The sequence below is a fragment of the Carassius carassius genome, chromosome 44 (genome assembly GCF_963082965.1).
Source record: "Carassius carassius chromosome 44, fCarCar2.1, whole genome shotgun sequence".
Lineage (NCBI taxonomy): Eukaryota > Metazoa > Chordata > Actinopteri > Cypriniformes > Cyprinidae > Carassius > Carassius carassius.
The window spans coordinates 12,816,760-12,837,871 of record NC_081798.1 but is presented as its reverse complement, the minus strand read 5'-3'; the positions used below and the strand labels follow the sequence as shown (position 1 = coordinate 12,837,871).

General features: G+C 38.0%; 1 protein-coding gene across 2 annotated transcripts in view; it reads right to left on the bottom strand.

Annotated features, from left to right (window-relative positions):
- sipa1l2 (signal-induced proliferation-associated 1 like 2) overlaps positions 1–21,112 on the bottom strand; it is an 82,120-nt gene that overhangs the window by 27,226 nt on the left and 33,782 nt on the right. The window contains exons 2-10 of one of the 2 annotated variants that reach the window (XM_059537867.1): positions 17,739–17,909; positions 16,196–17,620; positions 15,942–16,069; positions 14,968–15,156; positions 10,933–11,107; positions 10,544–10,647; positions 5,516–5,673; positions 4,064–4,649; positions 2,417–2,691 (exon numbers count right to left, since the gene is read on the bottom strand). In XM_059537867.1, the coding sequence (XP_059393850.1) occupies positions 2,417–2,691; positions 4,064–4,649; positions 5,516–5,673; positions 10,544–10,647; positions 10,933–11,107; positions 14,968–15,156; positions 15,942–16,069; positions 16,196–17,564 (2,984 nt within the window). In that variant the 5' untranslated portion in view covers positions 17,565–17,620; positions 17,739–17,909. Of the gene's footprint in view, positions 1–2,416; positions 2,692–4,063; positions 4,650–5,515; positions 5,674–10,543; positions 10,648–10,932; positions 11,108–14,967; positions 15,157–15,941; positions 16,070–16,195; positions 17,910–21,112 lie in introns of both variants that reach the window. The other variant, XM_059537866.1, reaches the window with a different exon arrangement.

The window sequence follows — 21,112 nt, the reverse complement described above, 5'->3', positions numbered from 1 at the left end:
CTAGATTTTTACCGAAATAGGAGGAATTTTATTGCTCTGAGTGGTTTTAATGCATTGCTATGCAGTGTCTGCATAGGTGATACAAGTAGTTTTAGGGGGTTGCTAAAGAGCTACAATTGGTTTTAGTGCATTGCTTTTCACTCAGTAGGGTGTTATAAGTTTAGAACAAATATTCTTACTATATACTTCTAAACTCACTGCTCTGATCTGTAACCAAATACAACCCTGACTTGTCCGGGCATGCTTCAGTTAACTATAGTTCTCCAGAAACGCTTTCCCAAGATACAGATATGAAGAGCAGTTAAGGTCAACCAAAAATGTGCAAGCAATACTCTATAAATTTTTGTTTACAAAAAGCACAGAGTGCTTGATATGACTGGCTTTTATGCCTCACAGGGAGGCAATAAATGTCAATCCAGTTATTGACAGTCTAGAGGGTCACTTTAATCTCTGCCTTTAGAAGTTCTCAGTAAAGCCATCAGCTCTTCTGAAATGAGCAAACAAAACATGAGGCACATGCTCAACAAGGTTCAACAGGGTTCTATGTCATTTTCTATTCCAGGATTGAAAAAAATAAAACAAAAAATATGAGCAGACTATGATCATATAATTCACAGATTATCTTAAACAGGTCATATGATCCAATTAAAATGTTTCCTTACTCTTTGGAGTGTTACAAGATCTTGGTGCATGAAAAAGATCTGTAAAGTTGCAAAGACTATAGTCTCAAATTCAAAGAGATATTCTTTATCAAAGTTAAGACTCTGCCACACACCCCTAAAATGGTTCATTCAAATACGCCCCCACATGTCTACATCACTATGTGGAAATATTTGCGTAATGCTGCCAAAATGTTCAGCAAAGAAAGACAGCGTGGTTTTAGTAATCGCAGTTAGTGTTGAAGCAGCCATGTCAGGGAGATGTTGCATGTATCTAGGCGAAAGCACAAGCACTTTATTTGGCCTACCGAAAGTAAATGCATTTAGGAATCTTTAAAGGTCCCATGACATGGATTATTTCCTTTTCTTTAAATGCTTTTTAATGTTTCCTTAGGTGTACTTATATTGTTAGTATGATTTTTACATTTAAAATTTAGAAATAAAAAGCATTTTTTATATCCTGATATTAGCCCTCTGGCTTGAATGCTCTGTTTGAAGGGGCGTGTCTGCTGTGAGACTCCGAGTAAACGACAACTGTTGTGATTGGCTGACATCTTTGCATGTGGAACCCCTCTCAAATAAATAAATAAATAAATAAATAAATATATATACTACAGCTGTCGAGATTAACGAATCGTGGATTTGTTGATTATATAATTATTTTTTCGATCTTTTCCCATCACATGAAAGGCTGCAGTGATGAGTATTGAATAGACAGAGTCTGTTTATCGCGTGAATGCAGTGATCTCGTCATTATTGCAAAACGTTTTCTCTCACAAAATGCTTTCACCACAACTAACAGCAAACACATGAATACAGTAAGAGCTTTGTTGTGCAGCATAACAGCGTCATTCATTGTAACGGCAGTTTGGGCAAGTGTGCAGATATACTCGCGATGTGTGAGAGCTCCGAAAAAAAGGGAGCGTTCTTTGATCGCTCTCTGTAGTTAAATCACAATTTAAATAACAGATTTGTTTTATGTTACTAAGAGAAACAACGTGAAGTTGATCGTTTAGTCACTGGCTTGATTCACTGATGCATAAACAGTATTAAACGATTTAGAAAGAAAGTCTGTGTGAACTTGAATAATTAGCTACACATCAGAAATCACTGATCACAGATCAGGCATTAATGAACACTGTTACTCACTGTTTGTGCCGGTGCTGTCGAATCCATATCATAAAAGTCTGTTTGTAATGCCTGTGCTGACATTGCGACTGAATTGTATGTAAATATTTGGGCGGGCAAAGCAGAGAAAGGGGAGGTAACATTTCTCCTAACAACGTCACAAGGAGGAGATTCCAGATCAGCCCGTTTGAGCTTCCATTTTCTCAAAGACAGAGAAAGATAGCAAAATCTCGATTTACACCGATTAAAATTTTTTGAAACTTGGGGACCACATACATGCTAGGGGAACTCATATTAATGTTAAAAAACCTCAGAAAGTGAAATTTTCATGTCATAGGACCTTTAAGATTACTTACAACAGAATAGCAACGCATTTTATGGACAACCGTTTCATGAGCCTAGGAGAGGAGGTCTTTCTGACTTAGCTATGACAATCTGGTGCTTCTGAATCAGCTGCTTTAATTATTTTTTTATATTAGTTTAAGTATTTGCTATTGACTGTTCAAATGCAGTTTTGCTAGTCGTGTATGTGTGTGCGCGAAAATGTGTGTGTGTGTGTGTGTGTGTAAGAGAGAGAGCGATACATTTTGAGCTTATCTGCCAATGTAAGATGAATGATTCAACTCTACCTTCTGGGGGTGCCATCCTCATGTGGCTGTATGACCACCACCGTAACAGGTGTGGAGGTCCGCAGATATTCAATCATCTGTTCGTGAGTTAGAGTCCCAACAGCGACCTTGCAGATCTCCAACAAACGGCAGCCGGGGCGAAGTCCTGCCTGCCAGGCAAACCCGAATGGCTCCACATCGGCTACCACACCCTCAAAGTTGACATGGAATCCCAGCTGGCCCAGGGCATTTCTGCGCAGGGTCATCTCTAGCGCCTCACAACCCCTGGTGACCATCTGCAGGGAAGTTAGAACACACAAACAAACTTTAACCAACTGAAACTGGGCTTTTTGTCACCTCAGTGACTTTTGAAGATAAAATATGTGCTGTGATAATGGGCAGAGGGTCCTGCACAGGTAAGCATGCAGATGGGTAGGCAGGTACGCAGAGATATAGATGATGGCGGAAGCCAGGTCTCTCAAGGATGAAATTAACTGATGTCAAAGCAACATGGGAGAACATGGGACTGGCTGTCTCATGAATAACACATTCCTATAACCGGAACTGACAACCTGGGGCCAGATTCATATTTTTCTTCTTATTTTCTTGTTTAGATTATGTTGTATTCCCAAAAACAAATTCTTAAAACTTCTTGAAAATCAACTTTATGAAAAACATCAATCATTTCTCAAACTTAGGATAACCTAGATTAAATTTTTTTATTATTATTTTTCAAATTGTTGTAATTAAGCATTAAAACATAACACTAGCTACAAATAATGCATCACACTACTACTAGGGATGTGCACACCAAGGATTGATAATGTAAACAATGATTGTGTGAAATTATTTTTGTAGAATTTAAATTTAGTAACGACTCTACAAAAAACAAGTAAATTGGGGATTTTAATGTAAGCCTATAATTACAACATAATTCAGAAACACAGACTTCGAGCTGATCAGCGAGCCATAGAACTGCCATACAAACCAGATAATGGCAAAACCATTTTCTCAAAAAAAAAAAAAAAAAAAAAGAAGATGACCTGAGTTGACCTGTAAGGAATTTCTTAAGAAATTTCTTAATTTCTTTTCATTAATCTGCCCCCGACACCTAAAACTAATGCGTTTTGGATAAAACAGCTTAAACATTCTGCATGCAACTACTTGATCAGAAAACAAATGGTTTTAAGCAAACCTCAGGTAAGCTGATATTACTCCGACTCTGTAAAGTTGCTAAGAGCCCAAAGGCACCTTTTCTAAGCACCCACAAAAACAACAAAAGCACTTTGAAGAGACTGAGGTGGTTAAAATGAAATATAAGCTTCCTTTTTTAAATTTGAAAAGATCAGTTGCTCAACAATTCAGACACAACTTGGCTTTTGCCATACTAAACCATATTCTTTTTTTTTTGCCACCAAACTTTTAATAAAATGTGTTGAGTAAATGATGACTGAATTTTAATTTCAATTTTAATTAACACATTTAAGAGCATGTTTAGGAGTCAAAAGACAGTATTTTACAAGCTGTCAAATCCCACAAAGAGGGATTCCAAGAGAAACTTGATCCTGTATACCAACACTGCTCACTTATTCACAGTAAAAGGTAAGCTTGGTTTTAGCTTCAGCTTAGATAAAACTTGATCTTTCATCCTGGATTGGCTACTCATACCTCTAACCGTTGTACGACCTCTCGTACTTCCTCTGGGCATCCGTCCTGCATGGAAAACACCACACAGTCGCCACGTTCGTAAAAGAGCTTAACCCTGCCCACTATTGAGGACGAACTCCAACCAATCACGTCCTTGCAGTAGCAGTTGAAAACCACTTCTCGGGACGCTTCCTCAATGAGCGCCACAAACTCTCGGGAGATGGCCAGCAAACAACCAATATCGATGGACTGGCAACTGTCCCGAGCAACCACTGGCCACGTGATGGCTCCCGTACTGTATAGATGAGCATTGTTCCTTGGCCGACTGCGCTCCTTCCTTTTGGCGCCTAGGGTGATAAAGCTGAATTTTGGACCTGAGGCGTCCACAGGCGTTGCACTGGTAAAGTTGTCCACAAGGTCTTTAAGGTATTCCTGGCGGGTACGCGTTGCCATGGCACGGAACTTCTCAGACTTGTGGGCCGCGTTTTCACCGTTGATCACCTTGGCCAGCAGGAAGTCCCGGAATACAGCAGACTTTGGGAACATTACCCCATTTGGTATGGGAGGTCCAAATGCAGGCATGTCTTTGGATCTGGCAACTGCAACACTATTAAGTAAAGAAATACAATGAATTTAGTTTAGTCAATTCAAATATATGATGCTCTTTTCAACGTTTCATTCATTAAAGAATCCCACAAAAAAAATCAATCAATCAAGGTTTCCAAAAAGATATTAGGATACTTAAATACAAAATGTTTATTTTGGATGTGATTAATCATGATTAATCGTTTTACAGCATATATAATTTTATATAAATATAATTTTTTAAAATATATTTATTTTATATATCCTTTTATTGTGACATTAATCCAATCAACCTCTGAAGGGCTTACATCAGTCTCCACATATTAAGCTCAACTTTAAATATCTGTAATATGTGCAAAAGGCTGAAGAACATGTCCCCTGTAAGAAGAATAAATAGAAAGCATTTTTATTTGACTTCAACTTTGAAATCACTTCATAAATCTTTCCGCAGCAGTCTCTCATAGATCTGCTCAGAAGAAGAGATGGGCGATTTTACTTTGAGCCAGGTTCCGGCCTCCCTCAGCTCTCTGAAATGTTACACTGACCAAGCTTAAGAGGTAAACACTGAGTAAATAAGACTGGAAATTGAATTCCCTTCAATCTTATCCTTTAATCCTCCCTATCAGTTCTGAGAGGTCAAATCTGACTGTCACCGAGCTGTTTGGAAAGCATCTTCGTCTACCTCCGCCCACCGTCCCAACAGAATGAGTTCTTTCATTTACAAAATTGGATTTATTCAGGACGGATTGGGTATGACTTTGCAAAACACAGTATTGTGTTTAGCAAAGCCACATGTATAATCTAAACCACCATTCTAATTGTAAAACAGAAGCTTTTATTTTCCAGGCTAGGCTAAAAATGGTGAGTAACTGACATTTTACATTTTACCTGTAACACACATGCTCTGTGCAAGGATTGTGGACTTTGATGATGATGAAGACGTGTTGAAAGTGAGAGCGTATGTTTTGGGGTGTGAATGGAAAAGCTCCTGGTTCCTGGAAAATGATGGTAACGATGTCATTTCCAATGTGCCTTTTCCTCAGTAGCTGGATGGGGAAACACATCATAAGAAGAAAGTCATCATAGTGCACATTTTAACAAGAAACTAGTTACAGTTAATGTCATCCAATGAAAAACCCAAAGCAAAAACAAACTTCAAACAAAAGTGGAAAAACATGCATAACAGGATAAAAAATTTAATTAAAGAAAGTTAAATAAAAAATATATATTTTCATATAAATGAAAAAAAAAAAATCAACAAACATCCACATATAATTTACTGCATACTGGATAAACAACTGTTTCTATAAGAAATCTTAAGTAATGTGTAAATGGTTTAGCTGTAGTCTACTGTATATTTTGGGCTTTGGGCTCATCTCTCTGTCAGCAAAAGAAAGAAAGAGGATCAGAGGTGTACTGAATTTAAAGCTCAAAGCTGTGGAGATCTTCACCAGCTTATTTTCCAAGATTATCCCTATCGGACCATGATCCAATGGACAGAAAACAACAAATCCCCACATCGGCCAAATAAAGACCCAAGAAAGGGCTCCTATACTTCTCTTTTTACTCATTCCATTAAAAAAAAGCTTTCTATTAAAAGCACTATCTAGCCCTATTTTCTATCTAGCCATGGGGATTTCAGGAAGTCATTGATGGAAAGCTGTTACGGTGGTAAATGAATCTACGGCTGACTCTATTAGGATTGTTCCGCCCATTGAGAAGTACAGCGGATAAGGGAAATAAATATTTTTAAATATGTTCCACCAAAAAAATAAGAACAGCCTTTCATTATCAGAAAATGATGCATTTCTAATTAATTAGCCATGATACGTCCTGCTCTTCACTTAAAACATAAAATCTGTGCCTTGTCCTGGCAACTGGAAAGGGAGTTTTTTTTTTTTTTTTAAATTGAGCATTCAGACAGTTGCTATGACAACGTGGCCTGCCCGCTTAAGTGTTTACAATTAGCAGGATGCAGGACAATTGGTCTAGGTCCTGTGAGGTCTGAAAGATGCACAGATCAAGACCAGCCACTTGAATAGAGAACTGACGAGGGCTGAAAGAGTTTTGTGTAGACAGGCATGAGTAAGTGATCAGACCTGAATCTCATTTGCGCAGGTGCTTGTTCAAGTGTGCATAAATCAGCAGAAAGACCAATCTATCTTGGATTATCTACTTTTTTGTTTGCAAAAAAAAAAAAAAAGAAATTATAAATCGCACCTATCTACACGTGAAATTTCTACCATTAAATCAAAGTGTTGTCATCAGTTTCTTAACACTACCATTCAAAATAATTTTTTAGTATTTAACAGAGGTGGGTAGAGTACCCAAAAACTGTACTCAAGTAAAAGTAAAAGTACTTCTAGAAATATTTACTCAAGTAAAAGTAAAAGTACTAGTTTTGAATAGTTACTTGAGTAAGAGTAAAAGAGTATCGGATAAAAAATCTACTCAAGTAGTTAGTTACTAGTTACTTTGGGTCATATATACTGAGCCTATTTTTATTTAGATATATAGATAAAATGTATGTAATGTATGTGTGCGTGTATAAATGTATATATTTCATCAGCCTTTACTCCAATTTATGTAATTTATTATAAAACCTTGTCTGTTTACTTAAGTAACAGATATAGGTGTCATGCCATAACATATTTTTAATACGACTGACTTTATATTAAATGTGAATTTAACATTGAAAGTTAATGTGATATAAATATTGCTACTAATCTTTCATTTTTCAGAAAGAGAGCAAATAACATTTACATTATTAAAGATCATTTTCACTGACAGTCTAGATTTCAATCACTCTCAGAAACTCCCATTAAAATCACTGAAACTGTTAACACTGTGAAATCAATATCTTAATTAAAGATTCGTACACACATCTGCACTTTGTTGTTTCTGACAAGAGGATTCGTCAGAAAGAGGTCTCCAGTCAGCGAGCGAGTGAAGGAAGCACCGGCATTTCAGCGATGACTCATCTGAACACCTCTGATTGGCCAATGCTTTAATAAGCTCAAAAGAATTGTGTGTGATTGGTTATAATGCGCAGCGCTGTAAAAACGCGTCTGTCTCTGGCTCAGCGCCAGCAAGCGATCACAGATCTGAATTCAGCAGCTGATGATATGACTCGCTGAACGTCCTCACGCCGGTATGATTGTATTAAAATTAATAAAATATGAATCGGCAATTTTTTGTCTTTTGGAAGCTGCATTCAACTTGACTCCCCTCTGTTATAAGCCACACACGTACAACACACTAATGTCACAGTGGTATCGTGTACTGTAATCGATTGTAGCCCAAGTTATTACCTGTTGAACAGTAGACAGCACACGCGGTGTTCATCTAATAAGGATCTCCATCGCTAGCAAATAATATCCTTTGCAGATTTGCTTTCAATTCAGTGCAGATCCAGCCACGTTTTCAACGCTGCTGATGTTCTTAAACGTTACAACTCCGAGTGAACCACTCAGCACGTGCGGCAGGGAACTGAACGAATCATTCAAACTGATTCATGAACCAATTCACTCGTTTGCCAATTGGTTTGATCAAGCCTTTGAACAGAATTGACTCAAAAGAATGAATCATTCGCGAATGAGCATCGCTCATTGTCAAGAGAAAAGTAGACGGCGCGTTTGGAATAAACTGAAGCATTTATAACATTTATTGCATTAAGATAAAGTAACGAGAGGAGCGTCGCTCACAGTAACGAAGTAAAAGTACAGATTTTCCCCCAAAAATGTACTCAAGTAAGAGTATAAAGTACCCATCTTTAAATATAATCCGAAAAGTATTAGTTACCCCAAAAAATTACTCAAGTAAATGTAACGAAGTAAATGTAACTCGTTACTACCCACCTCTGGTATTTAACATTTTAACAGCAAAGACAGTAATATTATAGAATACTATGACAATTTTAAATTGCAACTGTTATATATATATATATATACAACCCGAATTCCGGAAAAGTTGGGAGTTTTTTTTAAATTTTAATAAAATGAAAACTAAAAGACTTTCAAATCACATGAGCCAATATTTTATTCACAATAGAACATAGATAACATAGCAAATGTTTAAACTGAGAAAGTTTACAATTTTATGCACAAAATGAGCTCATTTCAATTTTGATTTCTGCTACAGGTCTCAAAATAGTTGGGACGGGGCATGTTTACCATGGTGTAGCATCTCCTTTTCTTTTCAAAACAGTTTGAAGACGTCTGGGCATTGAGGCTATGAGTTGCTGGAGTTTTGCTGTTGGAATTTGGTCCCATTCTTGCCTTATATAGATTTCCAGCTGCTGAAGAGTTCGTGGTCGTCTTTGACGTATTTTTCGTTTAATGATGCGCCAAATGTTCTCTATAGGTGAAAGATCTGGACTGCAGGCAGGCCAGGTTAGCACCCGGACTCTTCTACGACGAAGCCATGCTGTTGTTATAGCTGCAGTATGTGGTTTTGCATTGTCCTGCTGAAATAAACAAGGCCTTCCCTGAAATAGACGTTGTTTGGAGGGAAGCATATGTTGCTCTAAAACCTTTATATACCTTTCAGCATTCACAGAGCCTTCCAAAACATCCAAGCTGCCCATACCGTATGCACTTATGCACCCCCATACCATCAGAGATGCTGGCTTTTGAACTGAACGCTGATAACATGCTGGAAGGTCTCCCTCCTCTTTAGCCCGGAGGACACGGCGTCCGTGATTTCCAACAAGAATGTCAAATTTGGACTCGTCTGACCATAAAACACTATTCCACTTTGAAATAGTCCATTTTAAATGAGCCTTGGCCCACAGGACACGACGGCGCTTCTGGACCATGTTCACATATGGCTTCCTTTTTGCATGATAGAGCTTTAGTTGGCATCTGCTGATGGCACGGCGGATTGTGTTTACCGACAGTGGTTTCTGAAAGTATTCCTGGGCCCATTTAGTAATGTCATTGACACAATCATGCCGATGAGTGATGCAGTGTCGTCTGAGAGCCCGAAGACCACGGGCATCCAAAAAAGGTCTCCGGCCTTGTCCCTTACGCACAGAGATTTCTCCAGTTTCTCTGAATCTTTTGATGATGTTATGCACTGTAGATGATGAGATTTGCAAAGCCTTTGCAATTTGACGTTGAGGAACATTGTTTTTAAAGTTTTCCACAATTTTTTTACGCAGTCTTTCACAGATTGGAGAGCCTCTGCCCATCTTTACTTCTGAGAGACTCTGCTTCTCTAAGACAAAGCTTTTATAGCTAATCCTGTTACAGACCTGATATCAATTAACTTAATTAATCACTAGATGTTCTCCCAGCTGAATTTTTTCAAAACTGCTTGCTTTTTTAGCCATTTGTTGCCCCCGTGCCAACTTTTTTGAGACCTGTAGCAGGCATTAAATTTTAAATGAGCAAATTAAGTGGATAAAAGTGTAAAATTTCTCAGTTTAAACATTTGCTACGTTATCTATGTTCTATTGTGAATACAATATTGGCTCATGTGATTTGAAATTCCTTTAGTTTTCATTTTATTAAAATTTAAAAAACGTCCCAACTTTTCCGGAATTCGGGTTGTATATATAATGTAATTTATTCTTGTGATGGTATACCTGAATGTTCCGCATCATAACTCCATTTTTCAGTGTCATACTTCAGAAATCACTATAATATGCTGATTTGGTGCTCAAGAAATGTTTATTACTATTAGCAATGTTGAAAATGATTGTACGGTTTGATTTGTTCTTGTAGAAATATTGATGCATGTTTTTTTTTCTGGATTCTTTGATGAACAGAAATAGCTTAAAGCGCACTAAGAACTAAAATATATAGAACTCTAAATATCTCTCTTTAAGTTCCATCTAAAAAGGTCATATGGCCTTGGATCATAAAGATGAGTAAATGAAAAGAAGGTATTAACTATGAAATGTGTCCGACTCACTTGTTGTCTGTTGTTGGGTGTGTAGGGCAGCATTGTAGAGACGTGAAACATCAGTTCAAAGTCTTTATAGGTGGTGTAGAGAGAGTGAGTGCCAGTGGAATCCGCTGCAGAAACAATGTGATTATATCACACATATCAGTAATAAAGGCAGTAAATTAAAAAGACACTGATGATGAAATATGAAATTAGTCTCTTGCAGTCCAATATTAATTTGCAAATGGCTCATCTGTACAGATTAAGAGATTAAGAGAAACTGTCCAATGCACTGACCGAGAACAAATGTGGTATAAACAAAACCCATTTCAGAAATGAACCTGAAGCTGCCAGTTAGCTTTTTGGCTTCAAATGTTCAAACATTTTGAAAATATGTTCTTGAGAGCAGCACTTACTTTTGTTGTCCAGCTGTGCCCTGTACTTGTTGAACCCTTTCAGTCGGACTTTCTGACCTAGAAGATCTAGAAACTCTTCCAGTGCAGGACTACCACTCTCATTATTGTACATCTCCTCCTCTGTGCTCTGCCCAGCCTGGCAGTACAGGATTCCTACTTTGTGCTGGTAACTCAACTACAATTTACAAAGAATAAAAACATAATCAGTTTCAATCATTATAATGATATTTGACAAGTTTTTTTGTGTACAAACCTTCAGTGTGAACCAGTCATTACATCCTTCACAGAGTTTTGCAAAACCCCAATTACACCTATTATACATCTCTGCAGAATACTGGATTCACTGCAATCTGTGGTCTTTTATTTTTTATGACCATTAAATGTACAGTATATTTGACTGGTACCTATCATCTTATCTTCCACACGGTGGTCATTTCATATATTGTATCATTCTTTGGTCTTCTCTTTTCACATAATTTAAATGAAATATTATAAATATTTCCCCATATTATTTCAAGTAACAATAATAAAAGTATTAATTCTGTCCCTTACATATTACATGGCAGGATTACGAAACAGAATCAATTCTAAAAGAAACACAGTCAAAAGTGATATATTTATCCAGTCTTTAATGCACATTGTACCTTTAAAAGCACTCTTAAAGCATATTATGGAACAGTGATATACATCATCTACCACAAGTGGTGATTTAGTCATGTTAAGTACTATCAATCTACACAAAAGCCAGACACGTAATGACATGCGGACTGGCCTCAGATGCCACTTTTGCTATATGTATGAGACACACATACCAGCCATAAACTAAAGAAAGAACCTTTGGAACCAGAAACGGCTTCAAAAAAGTGCAGAGCCAGACAATTATTTCGAAAATTATTAAAAGATAATGAACCGTACATCAAAAATATGATACTTAACATTCATAATAATAGGAATTTATGATTGGATGACAAACTGAAAAATGCTGGTTTACAAATTACCAGGTCTATGGTAATTGTCCAAAATTTATTGTAATTCAGAAATGGTAAAAGCAATTTTAGTGCTATTCTTACAATTGCTTTGGCTTTTGTGCCATAAAATGTCACCAACAGTCTTTAGAGGAGAAAAATACCCCCACCATTATCAGAGAGGGAAGAACTGGGAGAGAATATGGAGGGTGAGATGAAGAAATGGACAAAGACGGGGACTCAAGAAAGCATAAGACGAGCAATGGTTTTCTTTTCTTTCATTTCAAGTGCTGCTGGTCACAGTTGGCAGCGGCTCAGATGGGTCAAGTGGCTGTTATGTGTCGCTAGGTGGTTGCCATGGTGATGTTTTCAGAGGTTTTTGCCAAATAATTTGCCTTGAAAACTAGTTATCTTTTGTCTGAGCACTGGAAATGCAGACAATAGCTGATATATCATTTTAAAGTTAGGTCCTCAATAAGGTATTCATTGAAACTGATTGATTGGAGATGACAAAATACCACTTGAAATAATTACGAACCTTAATTTTACAACAAGCCTCTTTCAATGCATTCATTGTTCTAGAGGGTTACTCTTCAGATTTTCCCCTCTGGCTATCGTGTGGCTGCAATATCGATCAAGACTTTAACTGCTTCTCAGATTCCATTCAGTCAATGTACTGACAAAACTGCTAATCTATCTGTTCCACTCTAGCCCTGAGATGTGCAAGTCTGGGTCTGTCAATAAGTAATTGGATCTTTGTTTTTATAAAAGGCTTCTTTAGTATAACACTGTCTCATCCTGACACACCTGCAATTTGAACCCTCAAACGGAAATATTATAAGGCCATCGGTGGCACCTGATAGGCGCCTTGCCCAAAGGAACCACTTTACAAGCTCAATCTTGCTTAAGCTGCCAAATGAACAACAGCATTAAGGACATCACATCATCAGCAGAAGTTTAAAACATCTGTTTCTGGTTTTATCAGTATGCATTAAAACTAAGCAAATGGGATGTATGAAGGATATAACTGATAGTTTCTTAAACCCCCACTTAGTAATTACAAGCCTTGCGGACATGTACCGTTCACAACATTGTGCACTGTATGCTATGAATCATCCCAGAGAATGAAGTTTCTTCCCACCTGTCAGTTTGTGTTAGCCAAACTGTCTCTTACAGTCCAAATGGTGGTACGATCATTTTACAGTCTGGCTGTATTGTGGGGAAACGCTTGTTGTATATTTTACCAATTCAAGCACTAGCAAAGGGTAGTTTGGGTAGTTAATGTATAAGCGTTAATGGACATGTATTATTTATCATCAATTTTTTTAAATAAATTAACATATCTGTAAAAGGGAAACAGTACTACAACACTTCTTTTACAAGACTGCAATTCAGTTTCAATTTATGAACTGATTAATTCATTTAAATGGTCATACGGCATAAACAAATGTATTCAATACAGTCTCTTAGTTAATAAGAGGACATGAAATGGCAAATTATACAATAATAAAATAAGACGAAATAATGTTTAAAACAAATTTAGATTAATTACTGCATGTCACACTACAGGGCGCTGATTAAAATGGTCACATACACATCTAATATTTTAGAGATTTATATAAGGTGGAACTGTTTCAGCGCAAAAATAGAAAATTTTTGTCGCGTGGAGCTGACCGTCTCCGAAATCAGCGAAACACATTTTTAAATAGGCGTTGTCTTTATAAATAGACAACAGATATGAGTTTTAAACAACTACATCCTTGCCTGAAGTGCTTTTAAAATTTCATTTCATGACACAATAACAGTAATATTTTGAAAATGGTCAGAATAAATGGTGGTTGAAAGCACAATGCTGCGTGAACTCAACCAATCAGCATGTTTAATGCCCAAGTCCCGCCCCCAAAAGTTTCGGAACTTTGAAAAAGTACCACCTCGCCACCAGGGACTTTCTGAGGGGCATTGTTTTTACCCGGAACTTTATTTAGATCCTGGTTCCTGGGGTGGAAACACACAAAGTACCAGCCCAAAGTCCCTAGTTCTTGGGTAAAGTTTCTGCCGTGGAAACGAGGCTTTTGATAACTTATGGTTAAAGTGCCACTCAGCGGTCAAAAGCTGCAAATGCACTTTGCAGACATGGTGGCGGCAGAACGCAGTCTCTGGTTGGCCGCCTATTGTAGACAAATTATTATTAGGTTTGGCTACTGTATGTTTTTTTTATGACTGCCATATTCAACATTTTTCCTAGCAAATTAAGTGCACGTTTTTATAATGTGTAAAATTACTGATTAACATGGCACATAAAAGCAGCTTTTTTTTCTACACCAACAAAGGTGTACTACTTACAGAACTTTCAAACTTAATGTGCTGTTGTGGTAGGCCAGTTTCAAACCGCATATTTGGAACACTGCCTTTGTCTTGTCCTCACTCAATTTAAAGTGTTCCCACAGAGCTGAAGTCGTCTGCATTTTGGTCTTCTTTTCCAGATTAACTGAATCATAACATTCTTGATGTTCACTCATGGGCGATTCATATTCAAGAGCGAATGAGAACTGTTTTGTGGGGGTGCCAGGTGTTTGAAAAAAGAAAAGAATATTTGAATCTCAAAATTTAAAATCGAATGCCAATGCACCGAATGATTACACGAATAATTGAACATTCTGGTCCATCCCTAGTTCATATACACATATATTGAGGCAGGAGAGACTGCAAGCATCATGTAGTAAACAAAACCATATGTCTATGCCATTCATTCACACAGAACATGCAGAATTCCTAATTAAATGGTATTTTTGCAGCGTGATATTCACAGACACTAGTCCATATCGAGTTTTGATTTAAGTGTAGTTTACCTACTTTTGATGTATCCATCCAAAATTTGGAAAATTATGTGACGTTCCGCGTTATAAAGTAAATTTAATTTTTATGACTGGATTCCATGATTGCATCCACGTTTTCCACATCGCGGAAATCATAGGGCCTATATGATTTATAGTATTTAATTTGAATCAAGTAATTTGTCTACCATTTCTATGTGTAAAACTGGCTGTAGAGCTTTTAGTACAGTACTTACCCCCTGCTGATCCAGCTTCAGCAGTTGTTCTGGGACTTTAGGTGAGCTGGTGGCCAGTCTGAGGCACTGAATGTTGACCTCAGGAACTACGTACTCCATCACCTCTTTAAGCGGGAGTCCACGGGAAGTCCCATGCTTAGCCGTGGAGGGGACGGCATCCTCCAGGATTGAACCTCTCAAAGTGGTGAGCTGAAGATAGACAGAGTGGAAAGAGAGAAGTTTAGCCAAAAAAAAAAAAAGATTTCACTATGTTTGTTGAAATGAGCAAATGTATCTCTTAAATGAATACACAGCATTGTCAAATAGTGAACAAATGGATAAACCATTGCAGTTGTCTCTCAAATGGCAAAGCACTCTCTAAGAGTGTCCCTTCAATGATGCTGAATCCGGCGACATGCTCTGCCAATCTTTCTGATGAATAATTGAGTTCAACTAACTGTGGCGAATGCTGAAGTAACGCTTTGGCTTTTAGCAAGAGGTCCATTGTACGCTCAACAACCGGTTCAGCAAACTATCCAGTCACCCTAAGGAAAACCCCTGGCAGGCCAAATATGAAAGATCTCTTGCCATTTTGAAAGCTGCAGTGGTTGGAACTTTTATAGCGTCAGTGGTGAGAATCATGTAGTACAGTAAGGTAGTTTATATAACCATACATGGAAAAATCAATACTACGCCTCAGACATCATCCATGTTGAGCTGATTTTCAAAACAATCAATGCTATTGTTGAGGCAGCTCTGATTTGTATTCAGAAGGAATGATATAAAAGTTTTGGGAAATGCACTTAATGGAAAGATGGAAATCAATTATAAATGAATGAGAAGTCCACTCATTGCATGATATGGCACACAAAGGCAATGAGTAATGTAATTAAAAGCTATTCTCCTAGACTTGACTGGCTCAAAGACCAATGGATGTAAAAACAAATTGTTAAACAATGTGCGTTAAACAGTGTGTTTTAAAGACACAGTTCTACCTCGCTGGTCCTGAAGATGACTCTATAATTATACTGTGGTCCCTCCTTCCCCTCCTCCAGTTTCTCCCTCCGAATGCTTACTGCCACTGCGCCCAAGTTCTCATCAACACCAAAGTAGTTCTGATGTTCTTTAAAGAAAAATGAATAAGAAGGGATAAACATACAGGGAGAGATACACTCAGAGATACATATCTATCACTATATTACACTTTTGTGCAGACCAATCAAATGGACTTCTAGAATGTAAAACATACCTTTATTGAAAAATAATTTTTGATAGTAGTATGCACCCATGTCAATGTGCTCAATGATGTAGCGTTTGATGCAATCCCGTGGAACAGCATAGTTTTCACGAGAGGCGTAATTCTCACGTGACATTTCCAAGACGGAAACCCCTGCATTGGTGCAGTGTGAGCTTAAAGTAGACTCAATGGTATAATTGTCACCTACATTGTTGGGGGGTCCACTGTTTGGTTTGGTGACGCTCAGTTTCCTTTCACCTTCACCACCTATCTCGTTACGAAAATACGGGCAGCTCAGCACCAAACCGTTGCTCTTCCCATCCCCTTCATCAGGATCTGTACAAGCTTTTTGTCCTAGCTCCTCACAGCTGTCCAAAGGGGATTCACAAACAGACAGCGGGTCAGGACTGTCCATTCCCCCACCAATTTGGTGTTGGGATGCTGCAGAAGCCCCCGTGGAAATATTCTTCCGTCGTGCCAAGTTAGCACGATTGGTAACAGCCTCGCTAATATTGAAAAGCACACTCTGTACGTCATAGTGGGCAAAACATCTTTGGAAACTCAATGGACGACCATGTCTACTACAATCGTCATGGTCGCTTAGTTGCCTCTGCTCGCTTTTCAAGGTTTTCAGCCTGCGGAAAATGGATGTCTCACCCTTTTCAGATTTCTGTCGCTGTAGGAAAGACTTCTCATTTTCTCTGCTATAGAAGAGGGAACTGTCCACATAGTCTGAATAGTTTGGAATGCAGAGAATGTCCCCTCGTGCAATCTGTGCAGCAGTCTGAAGACTTGGAGAAATGGCAGCTTCATACCGACGAAATTCTGGAAAGCCATGTGGAGGTGGTGCACTTGGTTGCTCCAAGAGTTCTGGCTGGAAAACCTTCAAATTGCCAAAAAATCCTTCATCGGGCAGACCCTGGTGATTGATGGAGGATGTGCTTCCATACTCTCGGTGCAAAGTGGCACCTGTATTGGGGTTAATTGCCGTCTGATCCACGTCCTCTGCCCCTATATCACTGATGGTGACATCACTGTTGCTCCTTTTCTGGAGAACGTGGTGAACTTTACCAGGAGAGTGGTTTAGAAGATCACCAAGTCCATATTTTGTGTCCATAAAGATGGGGTTGGGAGGAGAACCTGGGCTTTGTTTGACCATATCTTCCGGCGACTGACTGGGTTGTCCATTCTGGAAGTTCGTCATTAGGCTTTCATATCTGGGTAGTGGACCTTGGCCATCCTTCTTCTGTGGCCAATCGGACACTCTTGCACGTACGCCCATCTTGGGCACTGCTGGTGTTCCCTGTGTGTTTGCACCAGGAGGTCCCATATTATCATTCAATGCTTGAAGTTTTTTGGCAAATAGATCATCGGTCTGCATTTCTGAAGTGAGGCGCTCCTCAAGCTTAAACGACCTCGTCTGCTGTGCCTCTGGTCCTAAAGACAGGGACATTCATAACTGACGTTAAATTGTCCAGACCAGAAATTCCAACTCCAGCATTTTTTGGTGAAGGAGCTTGACGGTGCTGGGAGAAGTCTGTGAAAGATGACTGACCCACGTCAGGGCATTCAGACCTATGGGTCTGTAATCCATAGGAGGAGAATGGCTCTCTTTATATCTGTTTCACTGTCAAGGACAACTGCTCACTCCACGGGAGGGCAAGTAGGAGATGCGGTCATTTCACAGGCATGTAGGCTTAAAGCCAGGTGGGATCTCTCTGATGCGCTGAAAGGAAACGAGAAAGAGAGAGATATCATTGGAGAATCCATTTGGGAGGGAGAGATACCAATGTGACCTTGAAAGAACGTAAAGCACTCAAAATCCTCAACTGAACAAAGCACCTGCAAAAAGACCAATTAATTTAATAAGGATTTGAATGTCTATTCAGACAGCACATTTCTTTTTCACCTGAATACATGCCATTTCTGGATCATCTATATAACAAATGTACTTTTTGACCTTTGTGCAAAGAATAATTTGAGGTAAAAATCTAAATGAAAAAGAATTGATGGGCTAGTCACTGTAATTCCTCTGATAAACAGCATAACAGATCCAGACCGCTTTCCCCACAGTGTTAAGCCAAAATGATATTCAATGTGGTTATTTCAAGAGAAGTCAACAAAACTTTTAAAAAAATATTTTTGTTTCACAAAATGCAAAGCTGAAGTATTTAATAAGAATCAGAATTCTGAATGAAAATGACAAATGTTCACAAATTTTAACCTCTCTACCTTAAATTGTTTTCCGCAATATTCTTCATCTGAGTTCAGTGTGGGGGAAAAAAAAGCTAAATAAAATTAATAAAATGCAATTAACTAAAAAATCATTCGTTATTAAAAATCCAGATTAAACAGGCATATTAATCTTCTAAAATTTTCTTTTCTTTTTTTTTTTTTTACTTTAAAAGGTCACACATTAAATAATTAATTAAACTTTGTTACTAAAATCTGTTCCAATTACACTTGGCTTAACAAGTTTACAGTAATTTCAATATTTGACCGCATCTGACAGGATGTGCCCATGTAGGGTGTTGATATTTAATATTTAATTTAAGAACATTTGTTTTGATTTTAGTTTGTTTTGGGTCCCCACTTGATAATCAATGTACAATCTGGGTCCTGCACCAAAAAAAAAAAAAAAGACTGGTTTAGTGCAATGAACCCAGAGACTGCCTTTCAGTGAAAGAGCTTTCCAATATCATATCCAAAAATAAAGTACTAGTGAGAACGGAAGAGAGTATAAAATTACAGTACTGACAGATGCCACTACGGGTACACACTGTGAAATTCAGCAACCTAAAAATAATCCTTCAAAGGAAAGCCGATTAAACTGGCATTTATTAATAATGTGTTTTGGACGTGCAGTTCTGTCTGTCTGTTACAAACACACTGACCCCAATACCTTTAACCCTCCCCCAAATAAACACATCCAACACCAGCTGTATACCACAAAGTTTTACCTTTTCAAACTGCAATATCCATCTAGACTCTGGAAATTCACTGGATTCAGAGCTGTGATTTAATGTTAACATGGAAACAAAATTTACTTACTTTATACATTTGTCTTATTGAAAACAATTTATGGGAGCATATTATTCCAAGAAAACAATTGTTTGTAATCTTTAATCATAACATAAAATCTCCTCTAAAAGACATTCTATTTCAGCTGACGTCTAGATAGAGGGGAAATTAAATATTCATCAAAAGATATGGCACTGACACTTGGATAAAGGGACACATTCATCCCCAGAGGAGATGCAGAGGTATTAATGCTTGGATGTATCAAAAATTTAAAATGCAGACGTTCCATGATCGTAAACATTCCCAGAAGCACTGAACATTGGATTAATCTGAACATGGCGTGAACAGAAAGGGGCTCTCAGGCTAAACTTAGCATCAGGCATCAGAAAAAGATAAATAATATGTGCATAAATGACAAGCGGTTTCATTTTTAAAGAATGCTGTTAAATTTTAAAGGAGGAAAAAGCAACATGTAAGGAGGCTCTCTTTCATGAAAGATGAAATCTTTGATTTGAAGAGCTTTGATATCCTCACAAGTGAAAGGGTGAGTCTCAGGAAATCTCAGAAAAAAAAACAGCAAAACTGGTCTAGAATTCTATTTCAAACAAAAGGCGAATAAATTATAAAGAAACATATATATTGCACCTATTCTAAACGCATAAAAATATCTTAGTAACATTTAGATTTATGATTTTTTTACACATTATTATTATTATTAAACATGATATTGAGACAATTATGCACATACCATCAATTCTCATTATCATAGCTCAAAAAATAGCCATTATCATTAGTGCAGTGTAAAACACATTTTGTTATAAAGTAAAATACAACTTAGAAAAACATAATCACGATCTTTTCAACATTACAGGATTGAGAAATCAGTCTAAACTCACGCCTTAATCATTGAAAGAACGTTGAATGCAACTCACATTAATTATTATATTGAGTCTTCCTGCGAATCGTCTGAGGTTTTAAAAATACATATGTCAGAAGGAGGTCCGTTGTCCTCAAAGACATACAACATTACTCTGATCCCTATGTTACAACAATATCTGTTTTGGGACTCGTTTACTTCAAAATAAATGGAAAAAAATGGGTTATAATAATGTGTACACTGTCTTTAGAGGCATTAGCGCATTAGTTTCTCAATAAATCAGCCTTATCCAAAACAAGAGAAGAAAGAGAAACAGAGCATCAAGCACTAGCAAAGGCTTGAGAGGACAACAAATTGCACATCTGAAAGACTCCCTCCCACCATCTCCCGCTGGGCTTCAGAGCCAGGCAAATGGCCAATCCCGTCTCCTCCAACGCCCTCCGTCCAGCTGCAGTTCCTGTACAGGTCATTGATTACCATTATGAGCCGGTCCCCTGCTTTCAAACGCTTGCTCACATGCACCGTGCCGCCCAAACAACAGAGCTCATCATCACTATCATCGCCCACCGCAAAGACACACTGACCCAATCTATTTAGACAGCTGGATCTATAGTGGGGACTGTGACCACACTGGGCCGTCTATCATTTCCAACAGCCACAGAGGTTAAAAAGAGTCCGTGTCTGCCCAGGGTTTGATTGGGCAAGAGATATGAGGGAATATTTGAACTAAAGGGTGGTTTCTCTTGTTAGAAATCTCCACTTCCTGACAGGCATGACTCAAAGGAGGGCTTTCCACAATCAGAATAAGCAGCTTACGTGGACACTCTTGTGTGATGTTAGGTAATAAATCCACAACATTCTGATTGTTTTCTCGGAAAAGAGATTTGGTTAGTCTGCTGTTACTTAAATTTAAGCGACGTTACACTTTACTGGAGGACTGACGGGAACATTGGTCCTTTTTGAGACATGGGCTTTGAAATGTGGTATGAAAACATCACAGATCAAAACAATGCTGGAAAGGAGGTCAACGC